At 37.8% G+C, this 27,454-nt stretch overlaps 1 protein-coding gene across 2 annotated transcripts; it reads right to left on the reverse strand.

Annotated features, from left to right (window-relative positions):
• Window positions 1–230: 230 nt before the first annotated feature.
• On the reverse strand, window positions 231–26,630 carry cep78 (centrosomal protein 78). 2 transcript variants are annotated; one of them, XM_052094550.1, is made up of 16 exons: window positions 26,519–26,630; window positions 25,803–26,063; window positions 23,751–23,920; window positions 17,615–17,687; window positions 17,189–17,292; window positions 15,714–15,888; window positions 15,528–15,641; window positions 15,150–15,214; window positions 14,839–14,932; window positions 14,647–14,749; window positions 13,641–13,683; window positions 13,366–13,503; window positions 5,775–5,852; window positions 2,164–2,318; window positions 1,888–2,026; window positions 231–1,369 (listed from the first exon to the last, which is right to left on the reverse strand). In XM_052094550.1, the coding sequence occupies exons 2-16, from the start codon at window positions 26,056–26,058 to the stop codon at window positions 983–985; spliced, it is 2,094 nt and encodes a 697-aa protein (XP_051950510.1). In that variant the 5' UTR covers window positions 26,059–26,063; window positions 26,519–26,630; the 3' UTR covers window positions 231–982. The 2 variants fall into 2 exon arrangements, with proteins under 2 accessions (XP_051950510.1, XP_051950511.1); XM_052094551.1 differs by lacking the exons at window positions 17,189–17,292; window positions 23,751–23,920; window positions 25,803–26,063; window positions 26,519–26,630.
• Window positions 26,631–27,454: the final 824 nt, after the last annotated feature.

Below are 27,454 nucleotides of genomic sequence, written 5' to 3' on the forward strand. Positions count from 1 at the left end.
TCGTCCCCCAAGAAAAGGAGGGACGAGTCAAAATAAAACCTTTTGGTAATCAATATTATGCCAAAAATTCTGATGATTCAGCTTAACTTGTATTGAACATGGGATATTAATTTAAAAGTTGTTTCAATGTGAGCTGCAGCTGAAAATTCCTTAAGTAAATTTCTAACACTCATTTCATCTCATTTCACACTGCAAAAATCAGGTATTAATCCACGTGGTTATGTGCCAAATATTGGTTTATTTGAAGAAAAAACAATTATAGAAAAACAATTAATTATTTTCACAACAATAAGTAGAATGCTAATTATTTCACTGTTTTTCTAATCATAAAAACACAAACACACACACACACATATATATATATATATAAATCCTGTCATAAAAGTTAGAAATGAGTCATATAATCACACAAAAATACACAACACAAAAGCCCTGTATAATAAGATTAGCGTCAATGAATTTCAAACATACTATGAATACAACTTTTGATTATGAAGATGAACAAATCAAAGCCTGAGCCTCGGTAATCTGATGCCAAGTAGTAAGACAACTTTTCAAACACACATATAATAGGATTATTACAGGTCTCTTAATGTACACTGGACAGATCAAGATTCAACCATTTTGACCACTAATGGTCAAAACTATCCAAACACAAACAACTCGTAGAAATACAGACACTAACATGGAATAGAAGACCCTAAAAGGGATGGTTCACCCCAAATTGAAAATTGTGTCATCATTAACTCATCATTAACCATCATGTACCATAACTTTCTTTCTAAATCTCAAATGTAGATGTTAGGCCGCATGTTAGTGACCTACAGCCTCAGTCAACATTCACTTTCATTGTATGGTCAACATTCTTAAAATTGTCTCCTCTTGTGTCCCACAGAGGAAAGGAAAGTGAGTATGACAACATATTTTTCTTCTCTGACACACTACTGACCAAAATATCTATTCTAAAACTTAGAATCTAGCTCTAAAACCCAACTAAACCAGCAGCGCTTCTCTGGCTTTCTGAAGCACTCTGTCTGCCTGAGCCCAACTGAGAGACACTAGAAGCTCTAGAGCTTAGAGCTGAAGACACTTTCCCTTCAGATCCATTCACTCTGTAGGATCTAGAGCCTGTGGATTGAAGACTAACACTGCTGGCTGAACTCCCTGAGCGAGAACCTCCACTGGCCCTGTGTCGGCTCTGCTCAAGGGCCTCAAACACAATCGGCTCCTGTATGATCGGAGAGGTATGGCAGACCTCCAAGGCTGGAATTAAGGGCACTTCCTGTAGGGACTGAAACAGGGGCGGGTCTTCTGTTTTAGCAGGAGTTCCTGAATGAGTCCCAGATACAGCATGAGGGTGGTCCGTATTCTGCGTGGAACAGAAACAAGAGTCATCAGTGTACTAAAGCTGAGGTCACAATAAGCTTTGAGCATGTATTTCAGACATCGCAACGGACAGGATATGATGTCACACTCGAGGACTTCTAATTTAAATGAATACTTAAACACAAGTAACAAATAATGTTATATTCAAAAATGTTAAAATGCATAATCTACTCCTACTCTAGACATGGATTAAACCACTGGGGTCTGGATATGGATTCATTTTATGCTGCCTTTATGAGCTTTTTGGTGTTTCAAGTTTTGGTCACCATTCACATGCATTGTGAGGACCAACAGATCTGAAATATTCTTCTGAAAATCTGCAGAGGAAAGAAAGTCATACACATCTGGGATGGCATGAGGGTGAGTAAATGAGAAAATATACATTTTTGGGTGAACTGTCCTTTTAATGGTCCTAAAAAAAATAGGATTTATGCAAGGTATAATTCCTTTTATACTTTGAATATGAAATGGAAAATATTAGTTTATCTTATTTCTACTCACTGCTATACTTTCCCTCTTCTCTTTCTTTCTCTGGTCTCCTTGGCCTACATGGCCCCTCTCTGTTGAGGAGAGCTGAGGACGCCCAAGAAGCCCGAAGTCCGACTGGTCAATCCCAGCCCTAGACGCAAACTGGCCCAGCCTAACAGGCAGCAAGAAATTCAGGAATTGGTTTAAGTGCATGGCATCAAGACTTTTTAATTTAAGAGGCACATAATCAAATACAATATAGTTAAAAATGTAAGACTAATTAAATACATAACAAAGGATCAGACAGACCCAGCATCTTTGAGCAGGTCTAGAAAGGCGTGGAATTTGTGGAAGGAAGACTCGATGCTCTCGAGCACACGTTCATCCTCCAGAACAGAGGTGCTGAGATGGGCTTCAGAGAGAGAACGATTCACACTGCGTAGACGCTCATTCTCCAGCTCCAGCTACGGGCCAGAGACATTTTAACATAAAGTCACACAATTGTTATTTCATACGAGATTGAGAATAAAGTCATAATATTTTGAGAATTAAATACAAATTACCAGATTAAAGTCATAATATTTTGAGAATTAAATAAAAATTACAAGATTAAAGTCATAATATTTTGAGAATTAAATAAAAATTACAAGATTAAAGTCATAACATTTTGAGAATTAAATAAAAATTACAAGATTAAAGTCATAATATTTTGAGAATTAAATAAAAATTACAAGATTAAAGTCATAACATTTTGAGAATTAAATAAAAATTACAAGATTAAAGTCATAATATTTTGAGAATTAAATAAAAATTACAAGATTAAAGTCATAATATTTTGAGAATTAAATAAAAATTACAAGATTAAAGTCATAATATTTTGAGAATTAAATAAAAATTACAAGATTAAAGTCATAATATTTTGAGAATTAAATAAAAATTACAAGATTAAAGTCATAATATTTTGAGAATTAAATGAAAATTACAAGATTAAAGTCATAATATTTTGAGAATTAAATAAAAATTACAAGATTAAAGTCATAACATTTTGAGAATTAAATAAAAATTACAAGATTAAAGTCATAATATTTTGAGAATTAAATAAAAATTACAAGATTAAAGTCATAATATTTTGAGAATTAAATAAAAATTACAAGATTAAAGTCATAATATTTTGAGAATTAAATAAAAATTACAAGATTAAAGTCATAATATTTTGAGAATTAAATAAAAATTACAAGATTAAAGTCATAATATTTTGAGAATTAAATAAAAATTACGAGAATAAAGTCGGAATATTTCGAGAATAAAGTAAAAATTACAAGATTAAAGTCTATTTATTCTGGAGAAAGAACTAGACAGATGTTCGCACAGTACCACTGGGACTGGCTGATGCTTGGGCTGGGTTTCCCAAAATTCTTAGTTGAACATTAGTAGCTCTTAAATTGTTCTTACTACAGCTCTTTTCCCAAAAGCATTCTTATCTAAGTAGCACATCAAGACGCTTGAAAAATTAACTAGAGCTATGAACCACTCTTAGGTCCATAAATTACTACACGCTTCATTCTTGCATCTTTTACACTTTTTCAGAAACAAAGGTGCATTTAATAAATTATATTAATATATTTTGATCATTGGAAAGCCATTTTATTTTTCAACAATAAAAAATTGTTGAAAAAAAATCACATTGAAATCAATAGGCACGTGATAGGTGTAAATTAGGTCTAAATATAGATCTAAATTTACATGACACACAATATAGTATGTTTTATTGGGCTTCTTTGATAAGCATAATTGTAATGGCAACACAAAGATGTGTTCTTATTGGACAGATTTGCTTAGAAGACATATGTGAGTAATGTGACTGCAGTTTAAAACTTAAATAGGCCAAAATAAATAATTTACAAAAGGAGATTAGGGTGAAAGTGTGCAATGAGTGATTCCTTCTCCCTCTTCCTCCTCCTCCTCTTCTTCCTCCCTCCAATGGATGATGCAAATAGTACTAGTCTGTTTACATGGCAGTCATGAATTGCATGCTGCATAACAGCAGTCTGGCTACAAGTGCACAGTAGGGCTGGGTGATATGAAATAAAAATATCCATGATATTTTCTGAAAAAAATATCGCCATATCCGGTTAACATCGTCAACTCCCCCTTGTTTTATTGGTTTTGCTTAAAAAATTAAACTTGTGTTTTGAAACACGATTAATCTCTATGAAGTTGAGAAATAATACATTTGAAACCCCATCTTACTAAAGCTATCAATATTTCTGTAATTCAATTCTGTAAAAGTTTTGTCAGTATGTCCACATTATTTTCTTTTTGAGAAGACAAACTCCTGGACATATTTTGACCAAAGTTTCAGCACCTTTGGAACAGACAGCTCCCGTAAAGAAGCGCCTATGTTCTACTTTATAACAACCGATCTACTGTGCTAGTTTGGGAAATGTTAAGATGATTGTAAACGATTGTTAAAAAAACCTCACTAAGACAGAATTGTGCCCAGTCAATGCCCTATTTATCTTCACTGTGATCCAGACACCTAAATCATCTCTTAAACATGTCGAAAAAGTGTGCTCGTCTACACATGGCATCTGGATATAACACTATTCTCCATTATTTGATCAGTTTTGACGAATTACTGCTAAAATAATGAGTTGAAAATATTCACAAACATCTGTTTTAAATAAAAACCATTTGACTATTTTCTACTTTTATTTGTGGCAATAGCATGATCTAAACTACGCCACAATGCCAGGCAATTTTTGTGAATGCAACTCAACCTACAATGAGCATAATTTTAATAGAAAGGAGACATCTTTTTGCAGAAAGGAATGACAAAGTCTGGGTTTCCAGATAACGTTGCAACTTAAGCATTTTCTATTATCTCATCGAATGTTGCTTGTTATTTTTAAGATGGAGTAACGTCTGTCTCCCAAACCAGCACGTAGACCCCTTGTTATAAAGTAGAAGGTAAAGTGATTCATTACGGGAGCTGTCCATCCAAAGGTGCTGAAACTTTGGTCAAAATATGTCCAGGAGTTTGTCTTCTCAAAAAAAGAAAATAATGTGGAAATACTGACAAATAGGGAAGTTGTTTGTAACCTTGTCCAGAAGCTGACATTTACTAACTATTACAGAATTTAATTACAGAAATAATGATGGCTTTAGTTACAAAAAAAATGCATCATAAGAGGCTCTCCCATAGCCTAAATTTTGTTTCTTTGGCTGGGAACAGTATTAAAATGATGGACATCAGTAGGCTCAACTACAGAACAAAGATACACACTTGAAGAAACACACTTAATTATATTTTGAAGAACAGACAACAGAATGATGTAATCGGATATGGCTATATGGCGATATATTTTTCCGAAAAAATCATGAATATATTTATTTCATATCGCACAGCCCTACTGTGGATTTGTAGCCAGACTACTATTATACAGTGTGCAATTCATGACTGCCATGTAAACAGACTAGGACTATTTGAATCATCCATTGGAGGGAGGAAGAAGAGGAGGAGGAAGTGGGAGAATGAATCACTCATTGCACACTCTCACTTTTTCTTTTGTTGCTAAATCTTAAAATAAAGTATGATTTAAATAAATTATCTACATCCGTTTCTTGCATCGATGAAGCTGCTGACTATCTGAGCATTCTATCGTTGTGATGAGGCGCTCTTTCTGGTCATTTTGAATTTATTCTCAAAATATTCAGACTTTATTCTCATTTTGACTATTCTAAGAAAATTACGACTTTACTCTCATAATGCTATGACTTCATTCTCGTATTTTTTACTTAATTCTCAAAATAATTACTTTATTCTTTATTCTATTTTTTTTTTTTTTTTATGGCACTAAAACGCCATATAATTTTAGAATAAAAAATACAAATAAAAAATCAACTGGGCATACTTGTACCTCCACCAGGCGAGAGCTGGCCTTCAGTCTAGCATTCCTCTCCTCTGCCAGTCTCAACCGACACTCCTCTAACTCCACCTGTGGGTGAGGGAAGGAACTGCACTGCCTCATCCATACAGTAACACAAAAATGTATTTGAACCACTGATCTTACAGATCAGTGATTTGAACACCTAATTCACTCTTCAATAATGTATAAATAACAGAGGTAGACGGATAGTGGATTTTGATGATACCTATAACTAAGGTGGTGGAAAATGCTGATAATCGATTACCGGTAATTGGACGACAGTTTTTAAACTTGAATTATAAAATTATTTAAAAACAATATGAAGTCTCTCCTTACTATGACAGGTACAAACATTGAGGCTACAAGAGTCCAAAATATATAAACGCAGTTTATTTTTCAACCAAAATTCCAATAATAACCACAAAAAAAGACTATGTGCATTATATGGAACTTTTAACTGTAAACAAGCCCAATTCTTATATTTAAATATCAATTTATGTTACAATGTTCTATATATAAGTATTTACCAAATTAAAGCTCAAGTAATTTTTCAGTGTTAAAATACTAAAATACCCAGTGTAGGAGTCAAATGTAATGATTGTTCAAACCACTAGATGGCACTGTGCACCAGTGGTGTGGGTGTGGTCACCTGTTAATTTAATCTGGTACTTAAATTTCCTGTGGTTTGTATCAAGTGGGACATATTGGCGGGAACATATGGTTCTTACCATAGAGCAACATGCTTTACAAATGCTTTTTAAAAAATATCTATGCTTTATATATATATATATATATCATTAAATGGACAACAAAGCATTTGAAATGGATATGGATGTGTGTATATTGTTTACACCTTATCACCTGGCCCTGTCTTATAGGAAAGCCACTACACCCAGCTTGATATGTAGAGACAACTATAAGTAAGCCGTTCATAGCTTAATTTTCTGGATTTAACTTTAAACACCTTGTCACTATAAAATTCATGTGTTGGTTTTGAGCGACCTCCTCGACCCCATGCACATTACTAAACCAATGCAGTAATTTGGGGGTGGGACAATCTGACTTAAAACAACAACAGATGTAGGGGAATATTCAGAAAACAGTTTTGAAAAGATTGCTTATTTTTGCAATTCCATTCATTGCCACTAATGTTGCAGAGAATACATACTCCAGCTTTATATCTTTATAGCCTATAATCACCACATAAGTTTTTTGTGTATATATATATATATATATATATACACACACACACACACACACACACACACACACACACACACACACACACACACACACATACACACACACACACACACACAGTGTATCCAGAAAGTATTCAGACCCCTTAATTATTTCACATTTTGTTATGCTGCAGCCTTATGCTAAAACGCTTTATATAATTTTTTTTCCACATCAATCTACACATCATTCTCCATGCCCCATAATGACAAATCAACAACCAGATTTGTGATAACTTTGCAAATCTGAACACTTGAAATTTAGCTCTGGTGCATCCCATTTCTCTGGATCATCTTTGAGATGTTTCTACACTTTGATTGGAGTCAACCTTTGGCAAATTAAATTGATTGGACATGATTTGGAAAGGCACACATCTGTCAATATAAGGTCTCACAGCTGAAAATGCATATCAGAGCAAAAGCCAAGCCATGATGTCAAAGGAACTGCCTGCAGAGCTCAGAGACAGGATTGTGTTGAGGCACAGATCTGGGAAAGGCTACAAATAAAATTCGGCTGCACTGAAGTTTCCCAAAAAGCACAGTGGCCTCCATAATTCTTAAATAGAAGAAGTTTGGAACAACCAGGACTCTTCCTAGAGCTGGCCGCCCAGCCAAACTGAGCATTCAGGGGAGAAGGGCCTTGGTAAGAGAGCTGACCAAGAACCCGATGGTCACTCTGGTTGAGCTCCAGAGATTATGTGTGGAGATGGGATAAACTTGATGGACAAATATCACTGCAACACTCCACCAATGTGGGCTTTATGGCCAGACAGAAGCCTCTCTTCAGTGCAAGAAAGCAAAAAAGCACCTAACAAGATTCTCTGGAAACGAAGACTGAACTGTCTGGAGAAAACCAGGCACCGCTCATCATCTGCACAATACCATCCCAACGATGAAGCATGATGGTAGCATCATGCTGTGGGGGTGTTTTTCAGCGGCAGGGACTGTGGGGTCTGGTCAGGGTTGAAGGAAAGCTGAGCGCCGCAAAATACAGAGATATCCTTAAGAAAAACCTGGTCCAAAGCACTCAGGACCTCAGACTGGGCCGAATGTTCACCTTCCAACAGGAAATTGACACTAAGCACACAGACAAGACAACGCAAGAGTGGCTTAGTGACAACTCTGTGAATATCCTTGAGTGGCCCAGGCAAAGCCCAGACTTAAACCCAATCGAACATCTCTGGAGAGACCTGACAGAGCTTGAGAGGATCTACAGAGAGGAATGGCAGAAAATTCCCAAATCCAGTTGTGTAAAGCTTGTCGCATCATACCCAAAAAGACTTGAGGCTGTAATTGCTGCCAAAGGAGCTTAAACTAAGTACTGAGTTATGGGTCTAAATACTTATGTCAATGTGATATTTTCTTTTTTCTTTTAATAAATTTGCAAAGTTATCAAAAATCTGGTTTTTGCTTTGTCATTATGGGGTATGGAGTGTAGATTGATGTGAAAAAATAAGAATTGAAAGCATTTTAGCATAAGAAAAGAAGCAATATAATTTTCTTTTGAAAAAAATGAAGGGGTCTGAATACTTTCTCAATGCATTGTATATATAAATCTCATTTACCAAATGAGGTTTAATAAGTAATAAAGTTTCACCTCTAAGCGGCCGCTGTTATAGTTCAGCTCTAACTGTAGAATTTATTTGATGAGTACTTTTATAATTACAGTGAATTGCACTTAATTCAAACTTGTCAAAAGACCACAATAAGGAATGAAAACAAGACTTAAACTCACTATCAACATAATTATATGCTATAACATACAAAATGAAAAAAGAAACAAAATGTATGTGTGGCATGAATAAGTAAAATGGTTAATAATATGGTCGCCAATATATCATGCATCCCTAATCGTCATATACTTTTGCCGATAACCAATAGTTCCAAAAATTAACTAACGCCACATATTTATTGGTAAAACCGATATATCGGTCTACCTCTGAAGAGGCTGCTGTTATAATGTAGAACAAAGCCACCCTAAATGTAGAATCCTCCAGCACCACCTCAGAGGAACATGGAGCAATAAAAAATATATACAGTGCATCCAGAAAGTATTCACAGCACTTCACTTTTTCCACATTTTGTTATGTTACAGCCTTATTCCAAGATGGATTAAATTCATTATTTTCCTCAAAATTCTACAAACAATACCCCATAATGACAACGTGAAAGAAATTTGTTTGAAATTTCTTTGCAAATTTATTAAAAATTAAAAAAAAAAAAAAATCACATGTACATAAGTATTCACAATAGGGCTGGGCGATATGGCAAAAAATATCATCACGATATTCTTTTTCATATCATTCGATATCGATATTTATCACGATATTCAATCACTTTTGCACATTGCACAATGTTTTTAATTTTCAAAAAAAGAAGAGAAAACAAAATCCTAAACAGTCTAAATAGTCTATACAAAACTGCGTTGGGGGCCCAGAAACAGCCAATGCAGTGGAATCTGAGGGATCTTCTATGAAAATATTACAATATTTTATAGAGTTTATCAATTGAGTGCAGTTGGATATGAATGTTATAAGATGATCTGTTCATTTTTAATCATAATGAAGGTGTGTATATATATATATATATATATATATATATATATATATATATATTATTATTATTTTATTTTTTTTACATTAAAATTATTTTCATATTTCTTTACATACAGATATCCAAGTATGTGGGCATAGAAGCCCTTGTGACTGAGGAATGATACTGAAACATTTGAAAATGTAAAAGTCTGAATGGACCATTTTTCTATTTTCATTAAAGTGAGAATACTAGGATACAAACTATTAATTGTTTTGTCTTTCATCCTTGTTAGAGATGATAAAATCTGAATCATTTCACAAAATTAGAACAGAAATGTATTTGTTTATTATTAAAGGCTTGGAACATGCTGATTAATAAAACTCAATTTAGAAAGAAAAAACGTTATGGTCTAAAAGGCGCTCTGGAAACATGCACCTCATGTTTACTCACATGTGGGGAAAAGAGGAAGCGGGTGCGGACCTTTATGGGCATTAGTGAAGCGTGTTTCAGTGCTAGATTCTAGAAAAATATTCAAGAATACAGCACAGAAAGATCAGATATGATGTAACTGGCACTGTTGTTTTGTCGCGCTGCTCACTAGAGAAGATGAGAGGGCGTAACAGTCGTCATGATGTCTTGCAGTCAAGATGGAATCAATCTGGGGTCCGGATCCGGAAAGCGTTGACCTGCGTAGCAGGTCAATAGCAACTTTATACAGTCTGAGGCTGTGTTTCCACTAATGCGGAAGAAATCCGCACAAAGTCACTCCCAGCGCTAGGGAACCGCTTGCATGAGATTGACACTCAGCTTCTATAGGAAGGAATTGAAAGCACTCGCTCACATTTTCTCACTACGCGCCAGTGGAAACATACGATAAGAAAGCCAAACTGCTAGCGTTTTTAACAACACGCATATCAGGATGTAGAACACAGGCTAAATATCGAAAATTACTCAAAAGCTTATCGTTGATATCATGGAGCTTTTGTATCGCGATAAATATTGATATCGTTTTATCGCCCAGCCCTAATTCACAGCCATGACACTCAAAATTGAGATCAGGTGCATCCTGTTTCCACTGATCATCCTTGAGATGTTTCTACAACTTGATTGGAGTCCACCTGTGGTAAATTCGGTAGATTGGACATGATCTGGAAAGGCACAAACCTGTCTAATATAAGACACAGTTAACAGTGCATGTCAGAGAACAAACCAAGCCATGAAGTCCAAGGAATTGTCAGTAGACCTCAGAGACAGGATTGTATCGAGGCACAGATCTGAAAAACGGTACAGAATCATTTCTGCAGCATTGAAGGTCCCAATGAGCACAGTGGCCTCCATCATCCATAAATGGAAGAAGTTTGGAACCACCAGGACTCTTCCTAGAGCTGGCCGCCCAGCCAAACTGAGTGATCGGGGGGAAGGGCCTTAGTCAGGGAGGTGACCAAGAACCCGAGGGTCACTCTGACAGAGCTCCAGCGTTTCTCTGTGGAGAGAGGAAAACCTTCCAGAAGAACAACAATCTCTGCAGCACTCCACCGATCAGGCCTGTATGGTAGAGTGGCCAGAAGGAAGCCACTTCTCAGTATAAGGCACATGACAGCATGCCTGGAGTTTGCAAAAAGGCACCTGAAGGACTCTCAGACCATGAGAAACAAAATTCTCTGGTCTGATGAAACAAAGATTGAACTCTTTGGCCTGAATGGCAAGCGTCATGTCTGGAGGAAACCAGGCACCGCTCATCACCTGGCCAAAACCATCCCTACAGTGAAGCATGGTGGTGGCAGCATCATGCTGTGGGGATGTTTTTCAGTGGCAGGAACTGGGAGACTAGTCAGGATTGAGGTAAAGATGAATGCAGCAACGTACAGAGACATCCTTGATGAAAACCTGCTCCAGAGCACTCAGTAAAACCGATATAGAAGTCTACGTTTAATGATGCTGCTGTTATAATTGTAGAACAAAGCTGCCCTAAAAGTAGAATCCTCTAGCACTGCCACAGAGGAACAAGGAGGAATGAAAAAAAAAATATATATATAGGTAACTATTACATATATTTTTGCAGATAACCGATCAGAGTAAACAATTTTAAAAAAGCAACTATCTGCACCAATTTATCGTACAACCAATATGTTGGTCTAACTCTAATGAATATCATTGCATTAGATTAAAAAAAATATCAAACCAAGTGCCATTAATTTTAAAGAAAGATAACAAAAGGACACTTACAGTAAAATATTTTACTAAAAGTTTAGATTTTAATTTATAAAACAACAGATATATACTGTAAAATAAAAAGCCTTTTGACACTTTCTGGTTGTCAAATGTTAGTGGAACATAGTTAATGTGATGAACTATGCCTGTGATTACTCTGCAAGGAAACCTGTGTGAACTTGAGAAGAACTGCCTTCATACACCCACTAAAAATCACATTGTCACCAGTTGGTAAAAGTTAACTTATAATGTCGGCCAAAAGTTTGGAATGATGTGCAGATTTAGCTGTTTCTAAAGGAAATTGGTACTTTAATTCACTAAAGTCGTATTCAACTGATCACAAAGTATAGTCAGGACATTAATGATGTAAAAACAGCACCATCACTATTTGAAGAAAAGTAGTTTTTGATCAAATCTAGACAGGCCCCATTTCCAGCAGCCATCACTCCAACACCTTATCCTTGAATAATCATGCTAAATTGCTAATTTGGTACTAGAAATCACTTACTATTATATCAAACACAGTTGAATGCTATTTGGCTTGCTAAATTTAGCTTAACATAGTCTTTGTGTTTGTTTTTGATTTGCCACAGTATGCAATAGATTGGCATGTGTTAAGGTCAATATTAGGTCAAAAATGGTAAAAAAGAAACAGCTTTCTCTAGGAACTCGTCAGTCAATCATTGTTTTGAGGAATGAAGTCTATACAATGCTTGAAATTGCCAAAAACCGAAGACAAAGGTGTACACTACAGTCTTCAAAGACAAAGGACAACTGACACTAACAAGGACAGAAAGAGATGTGGAAGGCCAGATGTACAACTCAACAAGAGGTTAAGAACATCAGAGTCTCCAGTTTGAGAAATGGACCCCTCACATGTCCTCAGCTGACAGCTTCATTGAATTCTACCCGCTCAACACCAGTTTCATGTACAACAGTAAAGAGAAGACTCAGAATTGCAAATAAAAAGCCACTTTTGAAACAGAAAAACAAAAAGAAAAGGTTAGAGTGGGCAAAGAAACACAGACATTGGACAACAGATAGTTGGAAAAGAGTGTTATGGATCTTAACCCCATTGAGATTGTGTGGGATCAGCTAGACTGTAAGGTGTGTGAGAAGTGCCCGACAAAACAGCCACATCTATGGCAAGTGCTACAGGAAGTGTGGGGTGAAATGTCACCTGAGTACCTGGACAAACTGACAGCTAGAATAACAAGGATCTGCAAAGTTGTCATTGCTACACATGGAGGATTTTTTGATGAGAACACATTGAAGTAGTTTAAGAAGTTCTGATTTTTTTTTTTTCAAATTGTAATAGTAATATTTCATGTTATTAATGTCCTGATTTTACATTGTGATCAGCTGATTGCCACTTTGGTGAATAAAAGTAACAATTTCTTTCAATGAGAGTGAAAATTTGTACATTATTCCAAACTTTTGGCCACCAGTGTAGTTTTGACAAAGGAACCATTTGGATGTCACTTGGTTTGAAATTTTGTCACCAATGCAATGATATTCATTAGCGCAATCCATGTGGCCTAAACAAGACAGTTTCCCAGTGAGGACAACAATAGGACAGACTGTGGTTCTGATGGTACCTGTTGTCGATTGTTTTCTGCCTGTAGTCGTCTGAACTGGCTGCTTGAGATTTTCTCCTGAGGACTCTGCACATATTCACTCTCCACTTCCTCTGACTCAGACTCTGTCTCCACGGTAACACGCACAGATGTGGCGTTCTGATAAAGAAAACCACTATTACATCCACAAAGATTTTCATTATGGAATGTATTCTTTAACAATGCACTTTTACTCCAAATCGACACATAGTAGCTGAAAAAAAAGAAAAGAAATGAGTACTGATAACATTTCTTACTTGAAAACTCTGGTCTGTCACTCCCTCAGCCTGTGGCACACCTCTATATAGAGATTTCAATGGAAACAAATGACTCTTTCTCAAAAATCAATAGCTCTGTTACAAAAGCTAAGGTGCCTATTCACTCACTAGGATTCGGAAGAGAGTTAATACACTGATCAGCCACAAGTTTAAAACCACCTGCCAAATATTGTGTAGGTCCCCCTCATGCTGCCATAACAGCACCAACCCACATCTCATAATAGTATTCTGAGATGCTATTCTTCTCATCACAATTGTACAGAGCAGTTATCTGAGTAACCGTAGACTTTGTCAGTTTAAACCAGTCTGGCCATTCTCTGTTGACCTCTCTCTTCAACAAGTCATTTCCATCCGCAGTTTGTTTCTGGCACAATTCAGAGTGAACTCTAGAGACTGTGTGAAAATCCCAGGAGATTAGCAGTTACAAAAATACTCAAACCAGCCCGTCTGGCACCAACAATCATCAATGCTTTTGTCTAATCAGCAAATTGTATGGCAGCAGTGCATAAAATCATGCAGATACTGGTCAGGAGCTTCAGTTAATGTTCAACAATCAGATTGGGGGAAAAAATATGATCATAGTGATTTGGACCGTGGTATGATTGTTGGTGCCAGATGGGCTGGTTTGAGTATTTGACTCAATTATAGAAATTACTTCAAATTGTGCCAAAATCAAAAAACACCTAGTGAGCGGCAGTTCTGCGGATGGAAACGCCTTGTTGAAGAGAGAGGTCAACAGAGAATGGCTAGACTGGTTCGAACTGACAAAGTCTATGGTAACTCATATAACCACTCTGTACAGTTGTGGTGAGAAGAAATAGCATCTCAGAATACTATTATCAGATGTGGGTTGGCGATGTTTTGGCGGCACGAGGGGGACCTACAAAATATTAGGCAGGTGGTTTTAATGTTGTGGCTGATTGGTGTATGTACTCTTTGATGTAACATCAACAGGTGTTAATCGCCAACATCTCTGTGTTCTTACCTCTGTAAACCGGCCCGGGCCGCAGTGCGCCATGGGACGTAGCCCACCGTTCCAGGCCGTGGAGGCCTACACCCAGAGTTTATAAATGAGGACCGACGAGATCCTGCAGAGAACAAGTTAGTAAACATTCCAACGAAACATACTGAACATCCCACTGCTGAAACCTTTTTGTAGAAAGAAAGTCTAAAATACCGATTCTATATGTAGCTTTTCCAGTATTCTTCCTCCTAAATTGGCGTGATTGATCAAAAGTGTCTTTAGGGGAAGGAGGTTTAAGCCATAGATACTGAAAAACAGTTACACACAGGTAATAAGTTTTTCTTTTCTAAAAACATTACTACATTAAAACAAATTATACAATATTAGTTAATATAGGCTAACAAACATGCTTATGGTTAGATGCATTGTAGAGTGGACAGTATTTATTAATATTCAATAGCATGCATGCATTTAATCCAACATCTGAAACATTTAAAAGGGCAAAAGTTAATTGGATTTCAGACCTGAGAGTCTTGGCTTTTGGCGTTCATTAGAACTCTTTTGAGCACAGCCTTCACTCGATTATTATCTGAGATAAAAGGAAAGAGAGTAACAAAGTAATGCAAACACAGATTTTTAGTTGTAACATGTTTTAACACAGTGGCCAATATTGTTTCAGGGCACAATCAGTCGATACCCATGTCTCCATGTTACAAAAAGTTACAAAATGTACTGACGGCCTTGTTTATGTATTGTGCATATTTTCAGTTTGAAATACTTTTGTGTGAATTGGAGTAGACATTACAGAAACAAGAGCTTTACAACTTCTTTTAATGCCTTTTATGTACAGATTTTACAGTTTCAGCCTTTTGCGAGACCCAGACTTTCAGTATATTATATACCGATCAGTGGGTTTCTCCTGATGTCCAGCACACACAGAGTAGAATTGGACTGAAGCATCTTCTCTAAAACTTGAGCTCCTTCATTGGAGATCCCACACCGCTGCAGGTCCACTGCTACAGAAATATGAGTGTTAGTGAAGTATTTATGATTTATTCACTTGAAGTATTTAAGTATGTGTTTCAAACCTTTGACCCACAGGTCCTCTGTAAGCTCGTGGGCCAGTGCCGTCACTCCTCTGTCCCCTATCAGAATGTTTTCACTGAGAGTGACCCTGCGCAGTCCGCTCATGGCCTCAAATTCTGCCCTTCTGTAGCGGAGAGTCTCCACCCACGCCATGCTATGCCGTCTTGTTGCCTGATGCTAAACGTGAGATGAGACACTTGAATTTGAGCTCCAAACCACCAGTAAAGATATACAGCGACCCAGGGTGTGCTGAGTGACTCCAGCCTGGTCTCCTTAGCAACTAAATTGGCCCGGTTGCTGGGAGGGGGGGAAGAGTCACATGGGGTAACCTCCTCGTGGTCACTATAATGTGGTTCGTACTCGGTGGGGCACGTGGCGAGTTGGATGCCGCCGTGGATGCCGTGATAATGCGCTCAACAAGCCACATGATAAGATGTGCGGGTTGGCGGTCTCAGACACGGAGTCAGCTGGGATTCATCCTCCACCACCCGGATTGAGGCAAATCACTACACGACCATGAGGACTTCAAAGCACACTGGGAATTGGGCATGCCAAATTGGGAGAAGAAAAAAAAAAAGATATACAGTGCCCTTAACCTAACCCTTTCCCTAAATGTGTGTCGAAGTTTCAACCTATTCTAAAGTTGGCCCAACCCCCTTCTGTAGTTACCCGACCTCTTTTGGAGTTTCTACCCCTTTTTGGAGATCTCTGGGCTGCAGGAATACTTACTTGGGTGTTTTGGGCATTTTATTGAGAGATAAAGCAGAGAGATGACAGGAAACTATGGGGAAATCAGGAAGAATCAATATATCGGGACACAACATAGGCTGGAATTCCACATGAGCAACACAACTTAAAGAATCTGGATCAAGAGGCCATGGTTTCTGAAACTGGCTGTTTTTCAGGATGGCCCCAGATGTTGTGGTTTGGGTTAACATCATCTACTGTAAATAAGTTTAATTGTACATTTCTGATTTTGTATTTAAGTAGCGCTGGGAAATGTAACATGTAAATTTCCGCAATTAATAGTTGACTGTTTAACGCCTTAAAAAATGTACGCAATTAATGCTGTAAACCTTTTGGCATATATACATTTCCAGGAGGTACGCTTGACTTGACATCCTAGCACAGAAAATAATTTTATTCATTACTCCTGAAGCATTCCAGGCAGATTTACCGTGCAGAGAACGAAGACTCATTCGAAGCGTGTCCACGACAGAGACTGAATGGCAGCCAGAGAAAATAATAGTTTTGAGATTTTAATAATGAATTGGCAATGTCCACTTAAGCTTATCTTTCCAATAAAGCTTGATATAAATTGAATCTTCCCATTTGATCCTATTATTAAAAAAGGATAATAAAAAACACTTTTTACCATTACATACATGCAATCTATGCAACATGAAAAACAGCAGTGTAGTGATTAAAAGCAATCATGTTTAATGTAGACACATGTCTTGAACACATGTTTATTTACCTTTATTATATTAGCCATATGCTCCGCCCCCTGCCAGGTTATATTACAGGAGGTAAAATCCACCGTCTTGATTGTTGTGGAATACTTTACACTCTGACAGATGACTAAATGACAACACAACCATAAAGTTTGAATAATGAAAAGCTTAAAATATCGATAGATTATCAGAATCAATATTTTTCTTATTTTCAAGTACATTAATATTGTAGAATGTTTTGGAAGTGGCATTACAGGCAATATAATACACTAGCACCATATGAATACAATTAGCACACATTTAAAGGCTTAAGTAAACTCCTCATACATCTCTTTATTTTAGAGGTATAATCCCAGATAATTTTGACACAATTTGTGCTATCTATAGCATGAACCTATAAATAAATGCAGAAAGATGTTTGGATATTATACTATGATCATTTTACTCACCTTCCAAACCCTCATCTGCGATTGGACAGTGTGCTAAAGACAGATGCTCCAATGACACACTCTTAGCTAAACCCTAAAGGAAAATGTGATATGTTATTATATGACCATTTTTATAAATCAAAAAGAAATAACAGTAACACTTTATTTTACAGTGTCCTTGTTACACATATTTCATGTATCGACTACAGTAATAACAGTCAATTATGCATAAATACAAGAAACTAACCCTAAACCAAACCCTTACACTAACCCTAAACCTATAGTAAGTACATGTTGTTAATTAGTAATAATCAGTAATTATTTGTGTAATTACACTGTAACAAGGACACTGTAAAATAAAGTGTAATCGAAATTGCATTTTAAGGCTGCTAAAAGCTCTGTTCTGACCAGTCATTATTTGTATGGGTAAAGTTTATATAGTATATGGTCTATATACTAAACTCTTGAGATAAAGCAATGCCTCTGACATTTAAGTGCACACAAATAAGATTTAAAGTTTTTTGGGTTTGTGTTCAACAAAAAAAATGTATTCTTCTGTGGAACAAATTATATGACATTTTGACGATATTGATCCTGCTTTTTTCCCAAACAGTGAATGGTGACTGAGGCACACAGCCACTTACATTCTGATGAAATTTTGTGCTGTACGGAAGAAAGTAGGGATATGCACGAGTAATCGATTAATCGAGTACTTGTTCAGCTTTAAATATTTGACAAGTAAAGAAAACACAATTACATTTTCCTTTGTGCCATTGCCTGCCATCGGCAACAATGAAACTGCAAGATTTAGGTGAGGGAAGCAGTTACAACTCAAAGCATTGGTTGGAACTGTGGATGCATGACACTGATAAACAAAACATAGTGATTGCATTGGAATTGGAACAACATAAATGTGAGTAAATTACAGAATTGTTTTTTCTAACTATCCCTTTAACCCATAAGGGTGTTTTTAAGATTTCCTGTTTCAGTGAAATACCCAAAAGTAAAGGCTTATAACTCGACAAAACAACAAGGAGGGTTCATTTTTGGTATGATTTAAAAAATAAATAAGAAGACAAACAGATTATGATAATGAGAAGCTTGCAGCCTAAGAAACACAGAAAAAAAAGTTATTTTGTTCTGATTTATCTGATTTGACATTATGTATCTCAGGGTGTAAATAAGGTAGCAAAACTTTTGTTTTGTTCCCAATGATGTCACCTGTAACCGAGTAAAATGTTGTGTTAATACGACAAAGCAATCAAAAGCTATAGCACTCCAAAAATAATCAAAAATGTCTCCAAATGTCCAAAAGGCTCTCCAAACTAATAAAACATAATAATTACATACGAACCAATTACACATGCAAACACAACAATGATTAAAGGTTTGCATAGCATGCAGACATGAATTTAGTAATGAGATTTCACAGAATGAGTTCCATTCTGTGCCATCACTGAGTCTGTGTCATATACTTGGTGGTCATATATCATTAAAATGATTGATCACATATCTCACATATCACTGGTTGGAGCAATCTGAACCGTTCCATGATGCTACACAGCACTTCCGATGATGTCATCTTTTTAGCCAGATAGCACATTAAGTGCTGTGTGCACATTATGCTTCGTGAGGATTATCTAATGATATATGCATCTGATTTCTTTGTGTGTGGACACGTTTTAAAAATAATCGCTTCCTCTAAGTAATGGTAGTAATTTAATAAGTAATTTAAGTTATAAGAGAAAATGTTGCATATGAGCAACACCTGCTAATATGTAACATGTATGTAAAAGACATATACTTATTACTTGCTATATTTTTGTCGGCGAGTAAATCAAATAGGCTGGTTATATTCTACTCTTTGAGAGCTTTGCAATGAAATATGACACATGACTATTTGATGAGTACGATGTTTCTTCTGATTACAATAACATGTACTATGCAAAATTTTTAATAGCATTATCAAAACGCTTTAAAACGATACTGTGAAGGTGAGAGCGTTCGTCTGGGGACAGAGGAAGCAGTAAGGGTTTTCACCTTTGGGATGAATTGCTGGTAATTGATGTTTCCATGTTCTCAGTGAGAGACAGGGGAAATAAAAGGGGCCAGACCTCAGAGTGAGAGAGAGAGAACCCAGCTGACAAGCTATGTGTGTGTGTTGGCAGCTGCAGTTTCAATGAGAGAACCTGTTGAGTGACTTTTCTGAAGATACACCGTTACTAATTCAAGCGAACGTGTTTTTGGTATTAATAAATTTACCTTTGAGCTGCATTCGCTGTCTCCCGCTTCCTCATTCCTTGAACGTGTTACACTGGTGCCAAAACACAGGATTAGAGGAAGAAGGATACGCTGGCAAGGAGTCGTCACCACTGGAGAAAGTCTTCCGGTCCCTTTCCAGCATCCACCAGGGCCAACACCAGGCCCTCATGGATCTTCACAGAGAGCAGCAGCAGCATTTTGAGCAGCTCCTTTGGGCCCAGGAGGACCACTGGCTGGTGTTGCAGAGCTTAGTAGCCCAGGAGAGGGCAGCCACAGCGTCCCTGGCAGCAGCGAACCCCCAGCATCACTGGATGAAGTGGTCCAGCTGGTGGAAGACCATCTGGTAGCGTGTCTGGGGACCGGCGCGCCTCACACCCTTTCTCCCTCTAATGTCTCCTTCCCTGTTCTCTCTTCCACCCTCTTTCAATCCAGCATTCCCTCAAAACGGGTCATTGGAGGAAAATAATCGGGTGAAGGTGAGGTGTGTGCACAGGGATATTCATGATTATCCTATAATGACCATCATGGTAATATCCGGGGGACAAAAGCATAACATTGAGGTGGAGGTTAGTCCTCGCCTCACCAATCCGCTAATTTTGGGAACTAATTGGCCGGCTTTTTGATCATTATTGAAGGGATTGTGTGCAGATGGGTCCTGTGAGAAAGTGAATTGGTGTGGTATGTGTGAAGCGCAATTGATGGTCAATGTATTCAGCTGGGCATCGCACTCACACATCCATATTTTTCAATTATAAAAAATTGTTGACAGAGTGACACAGGACACTAACACGAAGGAAGATACGACCCAGTTGTTGGTACCAAAGAGCCGTCGGGAAATGTTACTCCAGGCAGCTCATTATAATCTGATGGCAGGTTACTTGAGACAGTGGAAAATACTAAGCCGACTCATGGCCCGTATCTATTGGCCAGGTATTCATGGGGATGTTCGCTGGTGGTGTGCAGCATGACATGGATGTTAGCTGGTGAATCCGCCGGCCGCTCCAAAAGCGACATTGTGCCTATTCCTGTTGTTTGAGGTCCATTGCGAACGAATTGGCATGGACCTAATTGGGCTATTAGAAAGGACCACACACGGGCTTCGCTTTGCACTAGTCCTGATGGATTATGCAACGCGATAACCAGAAGCACTCTTCAGAATTATCTCCCGAGTAGGGATTCAGAAAGAAATTCTCACTGATCAGGGCACTGCTTTTATGTCACGTACACCATGCGAGCTGTATGAATGATTGGGTATTATATCGATTCGGACAAGCATGTACCATCCACAAATGGATGGCTTGGTCGAACGATTTAATAAGACCTTAAAAAATATTATTAGTACGTTTGTGCACAAAGAAGAAATACTCAGTGCGAGAGATCCACCAAGCCTCCATGGGGTTTCCCCATTTGAATTATTATATAGGCATAAGCCCTGTGGCATGTTATATGTCATGAATGAAAATTGGGAGGAGGGACCTTCACAGAGCAAAAATGAAATTCAATACGTTCTTGACCTGAGAGCAAAACTCTACACACAAGGGCGACTATCACAGGAGAATTTGCTACAGGCGCAAGAACGTACGTCCCGGCTGTATAACAGGAGAGCTTGACTATGGGAGCACATCAAGCTTGCAATTACTTGTGAAGTGGCAAGGGCCCTTTGAGGTCACACGGTGAGTCGGGGAAGTCGACTATGAGGTAGTGCGTACGGATAGGGGCAGGGCACGTCCGATTTACCACCTCAACATACTAAAACCATAGAGAGAGGCGGTCCCCGTATCCTTGACAATGGTAGTTCCGGAGAGGGAGGAGCTCAGACCGGAGGTTAATATAAAAACTAATCAGTTCACCCCGGTCCGTTGTGGAGACCACCTCTCGCTGTCACAGCTTACAGAGGTTGCCAGATTGCAAAACAATTTCTCTGACATGTTCTCGCCTCTCCCTGGTCGCGCAAATCTCATAAAACACCATGTCGAGACAACCCCAGGAGTAGCGGTACGTAGTTGTCCCTACCGCTTCCCCGAACACAAGAAATAGGTAGTACAAGAATTAAAGGCCATGCTCGATATGGGGGTAATGGAAGAATCCCACAGTGATTGGGCCAGCCCCGTGGTTCTGGTGCCTAAGAGCGATGGCTCGGTCTGATTCTGTGTGGATTATAGGAAAGTTAACGCGCTGTTGTAATTTGATGCTTATCAAATGTCTCATGTTGACGAACTGCTTGATCGGTTGGGCACGGCTCACGTTTATTCAACACTGGATTTAACAAAGGGATATTGGCAAATCCCCTTAATACTGATGTCCCATGAAAAAAACACCATAAACTGTTTGGTTTACACCTATTTGTGTTCCTTTTCGGTTTGATTGGGGACCCGGTTACGTTTCAGCATCTTATGGACAAGGTCCTCAGACTGCAAGCTGCGTATGCCGCTGCCTGTTTGGATGACATCATTATTTATAGTAATGATTGGCAGCGGCACATGCAGCATCTGGGGTCGTTTTAAGGTCACTATGATGATTGGGACTCAACAGCAAACCTGAAGAAGTGCACAATTGGTCGGGTGGAGGTATGGCATCTGGGGTTCCACTTGGGTCATGTTCAGGTGCGGCCCCAAATTGATAAAACCGCAGCGATTGCAACTTGCCCGAGACCCATGACCAAAATGGAGGCGAGACAGACTGGCTGGCTATTATCAAAGATTTGTTCCTAATTATTCGGATGTGACTAGCCCCCTGACTGATCTCACTAAAAAGCGAGATCAAGACCCCATCCTGTGGACGGAACCATGCCAACAAGCATTCATGCAGGTAAAAGCTGCACTTTGTGGTGGGCCGCTTCTGCATTCCCCTGACTTTTCTCTCCCTTTTCATTTGCAGCTGGGTGCTGTACTGTCCTGGGTGGTGGAGGGGGAGGAGCGCCCTGTGCTGTACATTAGTCGGAAGCTCTCTATGACAGAGATGAAGTACAGCACCACTCTCCACTACTATTTGTTGGGATGACCTTTCACCCTCTGTTCGAACCATGTCCAGCTCCAATAGCTCCACCGCATGAAGGATGCCAACGCACGGATCACCCGTTGGTATCTGGCACTCCAGCCATTTAAGTTCGAGGTGGTGCTGGAGGCACAGATGGCTGTCATGTACTTCCTCTCCCCCGGCCTGATTTGGTCGGTGAGGATATGTGGAGGCAAGGGCATGGTCGAGCGTTTATCTGGGGAGAGATGAAGCGGTAAGGGTTTTCACCCAAAATAAATTGCTGGTAATTGCCGTTTCTATGTTTGCAGTGAGAGACGAGGGAAATAAAAGGGGTCAGACCTCAGAGTGAGAGAGAGAACCCAGCTGACAAGCTGCATGTGTGTTGGCCACTGCCCATTTCAATGAGAGACCCTGTTGAGTGACTTTTCTGAAGTGACACTGTTGCGCATTCAAGTGAAAGTGTTTTTGTTATTAATAAATTTACCTTTGAGTTGGATTCGCTGTTTCCTGCTTTCTCATTTCTTGAACGTGTTACACATACCTATTTTGTGTTGGTCAAGACCGTAGTTATTAATATATTCATATTTATTTATTTTTCTCGTGGGCCCAGGCCCATTCAAGCTTAAAGGGTTAAGTGATATAAGTGATATATTAAATCTATAAAACAGCAAACACAACCCAGTAATGAACGAAAAAATAGTCAATAAAAAAAATATTTGATTAATATATATTATTCTTATGTCAATTATTAATTGAAAATTAATTAATTATCTAAACACACAGAAAGTATTGTCCACTCTTTAATGCATAATTTAGTGGAAATTATCCAGTAATTAAAGACATTCATTGCAGTGCAGTATTTACAAAGTAATGGCAACACACAGGATCCATCAGATAGAGGTGAAATATTTCAAACTACCTTTGTTAAAGCAGTGAGATCCCTCTCTCTCAATGGCAGACCATGTAGCTGAAGAGTCTTTAAGCTGCTCGATTCACACAGGCACTTCTGCACAGCCTTACACAGCTGAAGGCTCATATTCTTTGAATGAATAACAGGGATTTTCTTTTTACTATGAGCCCTGTAAGAACCTGAGAGGAAAAAGACACTCTGCCATAATTGAATTAAACATATTTCATGTTTCATCATTCAATCTAACATAATTAATTCATCTAAAAACCCCATGAAATCGCTTGACAAGCACAGTTTTCTTTGCAGTGTTGATGAATTTCCAATTATGACAGGAAGTTGGGACATATTGAAGTGCTCATCCCTTTGCCAAATACCAAATTGCCTTTAGTTAAACCACAGCTATGAACCATGATTTACTTGTCGTTGCTAGCCGGTGCCAGTTGGTATTTGGGGGAGGGGCATTCTCATCCAGTGTTCCCACTATTTTCAAGGCATAACTTTCAAGGACATATCCAGGACATTTTATGTGCCCAACGGGTGTAATATTTAAGCCAAAAAGAGGTCATGTATATTGTGGTTATTATGAATTCTGTATTTGACATTTTATTTATAAATTGCATTATTTAAAAAGGTGTTTCAAATAAATTGATTAAAACTTTGATTATAAGTTTTATTATATTTTTTTCAACATAACATTGCATTATTTTTTAGTAAATGAAGTGCACAGCACAATCCAAAACAACACTGTAGATATTTGCAATGATGATACTATTATTTAATTACATTAAACAATACATTACTATATGTAGATATATAAATGAGTGTCACACATTCAATTTGAAGCAAGCAGCACATGCAGATTATATTATATTATTATATTATACTATACATTATTATATTATATATTAAATAATTAAATCAAAGCATTTTGCAGTTTAATCGATTAATTGTGCATTTAAACATTTATTTTAGTTTTTATGTAAAATTCCATGTTTTATAGCTAATGCCGGATTTACTGATTCAGTCCTATTTTTCCACATCGCAGAAATCATAGGGCCCTACATTTGGCAGCTGCAGTAAATCAATTATTACAAATTACAGCTTTTGAGGAGGGGGAATCCAGAAGACTGGAGAGTTTAGACCTGTTTGTGGAAAAATGGGGCAAGTATCTGTCTTTTTTGGAGGGCTCTCAGGGAGGGACAGTGGAGAGAGAGGTGTAGTGTATTTGTGAGTTTATTATAAACTCAGCAAAAAAAAAATTATGTACTCTCCCTTTCAAATGCTTTTATTTACAGCAAACTTAACATGTGTAAATATTTGTATGAACATAAAAATATTCAACAACTAAGAAATAAACTGAACAACAGACATGTGACTAACAGACATGGAATAATGAGTCCCTGAACAAAGGAGGGGTCAAAATCAAAAGTAACAGTCAGTATCTGCAGGGTTCTACAGTGCGAGTAGTTCACTCGCATTTGCCCCTAAAAATCACCAATTCGTTTAAAAAATTAAATTAAATTAGCGATCATCGTCATTGTCTAAAATTGACAACTCAAATGTTTTTGTAGTTAACACAACAGTAATGTTATAATGAAAAAATAATATTTTGAACTATATCAATACTATATAGCAGAGATGACAGCAGATGAGCAGAGAATTTACGTGACAGGACTTCGTTTATTATGGTCAATTATGGTTAAGAGTACCGATCATAGCCGTTTTTTTGTACATGTCCCAAAATAATAGTTAGCTTCATAGTAAAACAGTTCTATTATACTAAAATATTTCCAGGACATTTAGGTATTTTTTTTTATTTTCCATGACTGGAAAACTGCATTGCAAATTTCCAGATTTTCCAGGACGGGTGGGAACTAGACAGCATTTGATGGGACATAAATTTGCACACGCCCCCTCAGTGCAAGATGAATCATCAATGTTTTTGAAGAGATATAGATGACCTCAAAGCAAACATACATGGACTAAAATTTGGATTTCATGGGGTCTTTGAAGATCACACACCACTGATAGATAGAATGTAATATTTCACTCTTGACTAACTTTGAGCTCCAAGGTTGGTGAGGTGGCAGCTCTTGAAGGCAACATGCTGGAGGTGTTTGTTGATTGCAAGGGCTGATAGTATCGGAGTCCAGTCCACTAGACTGATGTGATCAGCATTCAAATCTAAGATTCCTCTGCTCAGACTGGTTTTCACTGCACGGACGGGAGCTGACCCCTGACCTGCACAGACGTGATCATAGTAACCTTCAAAGTCCAGAGCACCTCTCCGACGGACCTGTGCTGATTCCAGCATCATTCAACCTACATCAAAATAAACAATGGAAAAACACACAAACGGTAATGTAAATTACTACTGTTTATGATGCAAGAAACTTCAACTTACAATGCAAGTGTAATTAAAAATAAAATCCAACAGAAGCAGAACAAATGGCCGTAAGGGTACTGTAAATCACTTTCAATAAAATGATACACTAGTAAAAGATATGTCTCCGCATTTTGACAAGCAGAGCCCAAATACTCACTAGTGCTTGAAATGCTGAATATACCACCAATACACGCCCAAATAACGTTTATCTAGGGATCAGAGCGTCTGCTCGTTAGATTTTGAGTTACTGGCGATCAAAACAACTCTATGAACCGTTTACTGTTTTATTGGCATGAGAAACAGTGCTAACAACCATTAACATTGTCTGAGCTACAGCAAGCGGTTTACAAATTATTTGAGTTTATTTTGTCATGTATCAGAGGTTGGTTACCTGTTTGTTAGTGTTGTTGTCGTGGTTTCCACTCTAGAGATTATCCACTCAGCGTGTCAAAACAAACCGCGGCGGTTTGAAAGAGACAACAGTGTCTCATTCTGCGTGTGAAACTCCATCTGCACAGATGCGCTTATCGCCACCTGCTGTCTGCATAGAACAACGTCTCTTAAAGGGGAAATATCTTAAAGTTGAAGTGTGTGATATCCGTGCCACAGAACGGAACAGAGCTCAACAGTCTAGTTCCTGAAGTTAAAGTCACATTCAGTTCTTCCATAGACGAATTGATTTTCAACTATAACATATAAGCCTAAAAAGACAGCGCTACCATGAGCACCAATGTTGTTCATCGATGGTACATGCCTTTGTTAAAGCCATCAGTCCCCGTTACTTCAAATTCATTGCTAAAAAAATCGTGTTTAATAGCAATATTCCTGGTGAACAACTACACTACCCATGATTCTGAAGAGAAAGATCCACAAATCAGAGAACTATGGCCAACAAAGCCCGCCAAACAAGTCAGCGAGCATGACGTACTTCCATGACGCACTGTGAATGATGCAATCGATTCTGTGTCCATACACCCTCAAGCTACATATATGTTTGTATATATCGGAATATTTCAGCAGTAAACGTAAAATATCTTGTTTCTATACTTATAATAAACAACTTATATCAATATAACATAAATCATTAGTTTTATACATTTCCATCGTTTTGTATTCGATAACGTCATTCACAATGCTTCGTGGGATTGAAGTTTGTGACCTTGTGAAAGACATTAAGTAACAGTCTTGTACCTTTGTCTTTTTGTCTGATATTCACATTTGTTTTGCTTCAAATAAAAGTTTGTAATGTTGTGATTCACATCGGAGCTGGCTGGTTTGGTTCATGGCTTAGAACGTTTTATGAAAACTCTATGGAATAAATGAATGG

The sequence above is a fragment of the Xyrauchen texanus genome, chromosome 27, assembly GCF_025860055.1.
Source record: "Xyrauchen texanus isolate HMW12.3.18 chromosome 27, RBS_HiC_50CHRs, whole genome shotgun sequence".
In the NCBI taxonomy this organism is placed as follows: Eukaryota; Metazoa; Chordata; class Actinopteri; order Cypriniformes; family Catostomidae; genus Xyrauchen; species Xyrauchen texanus.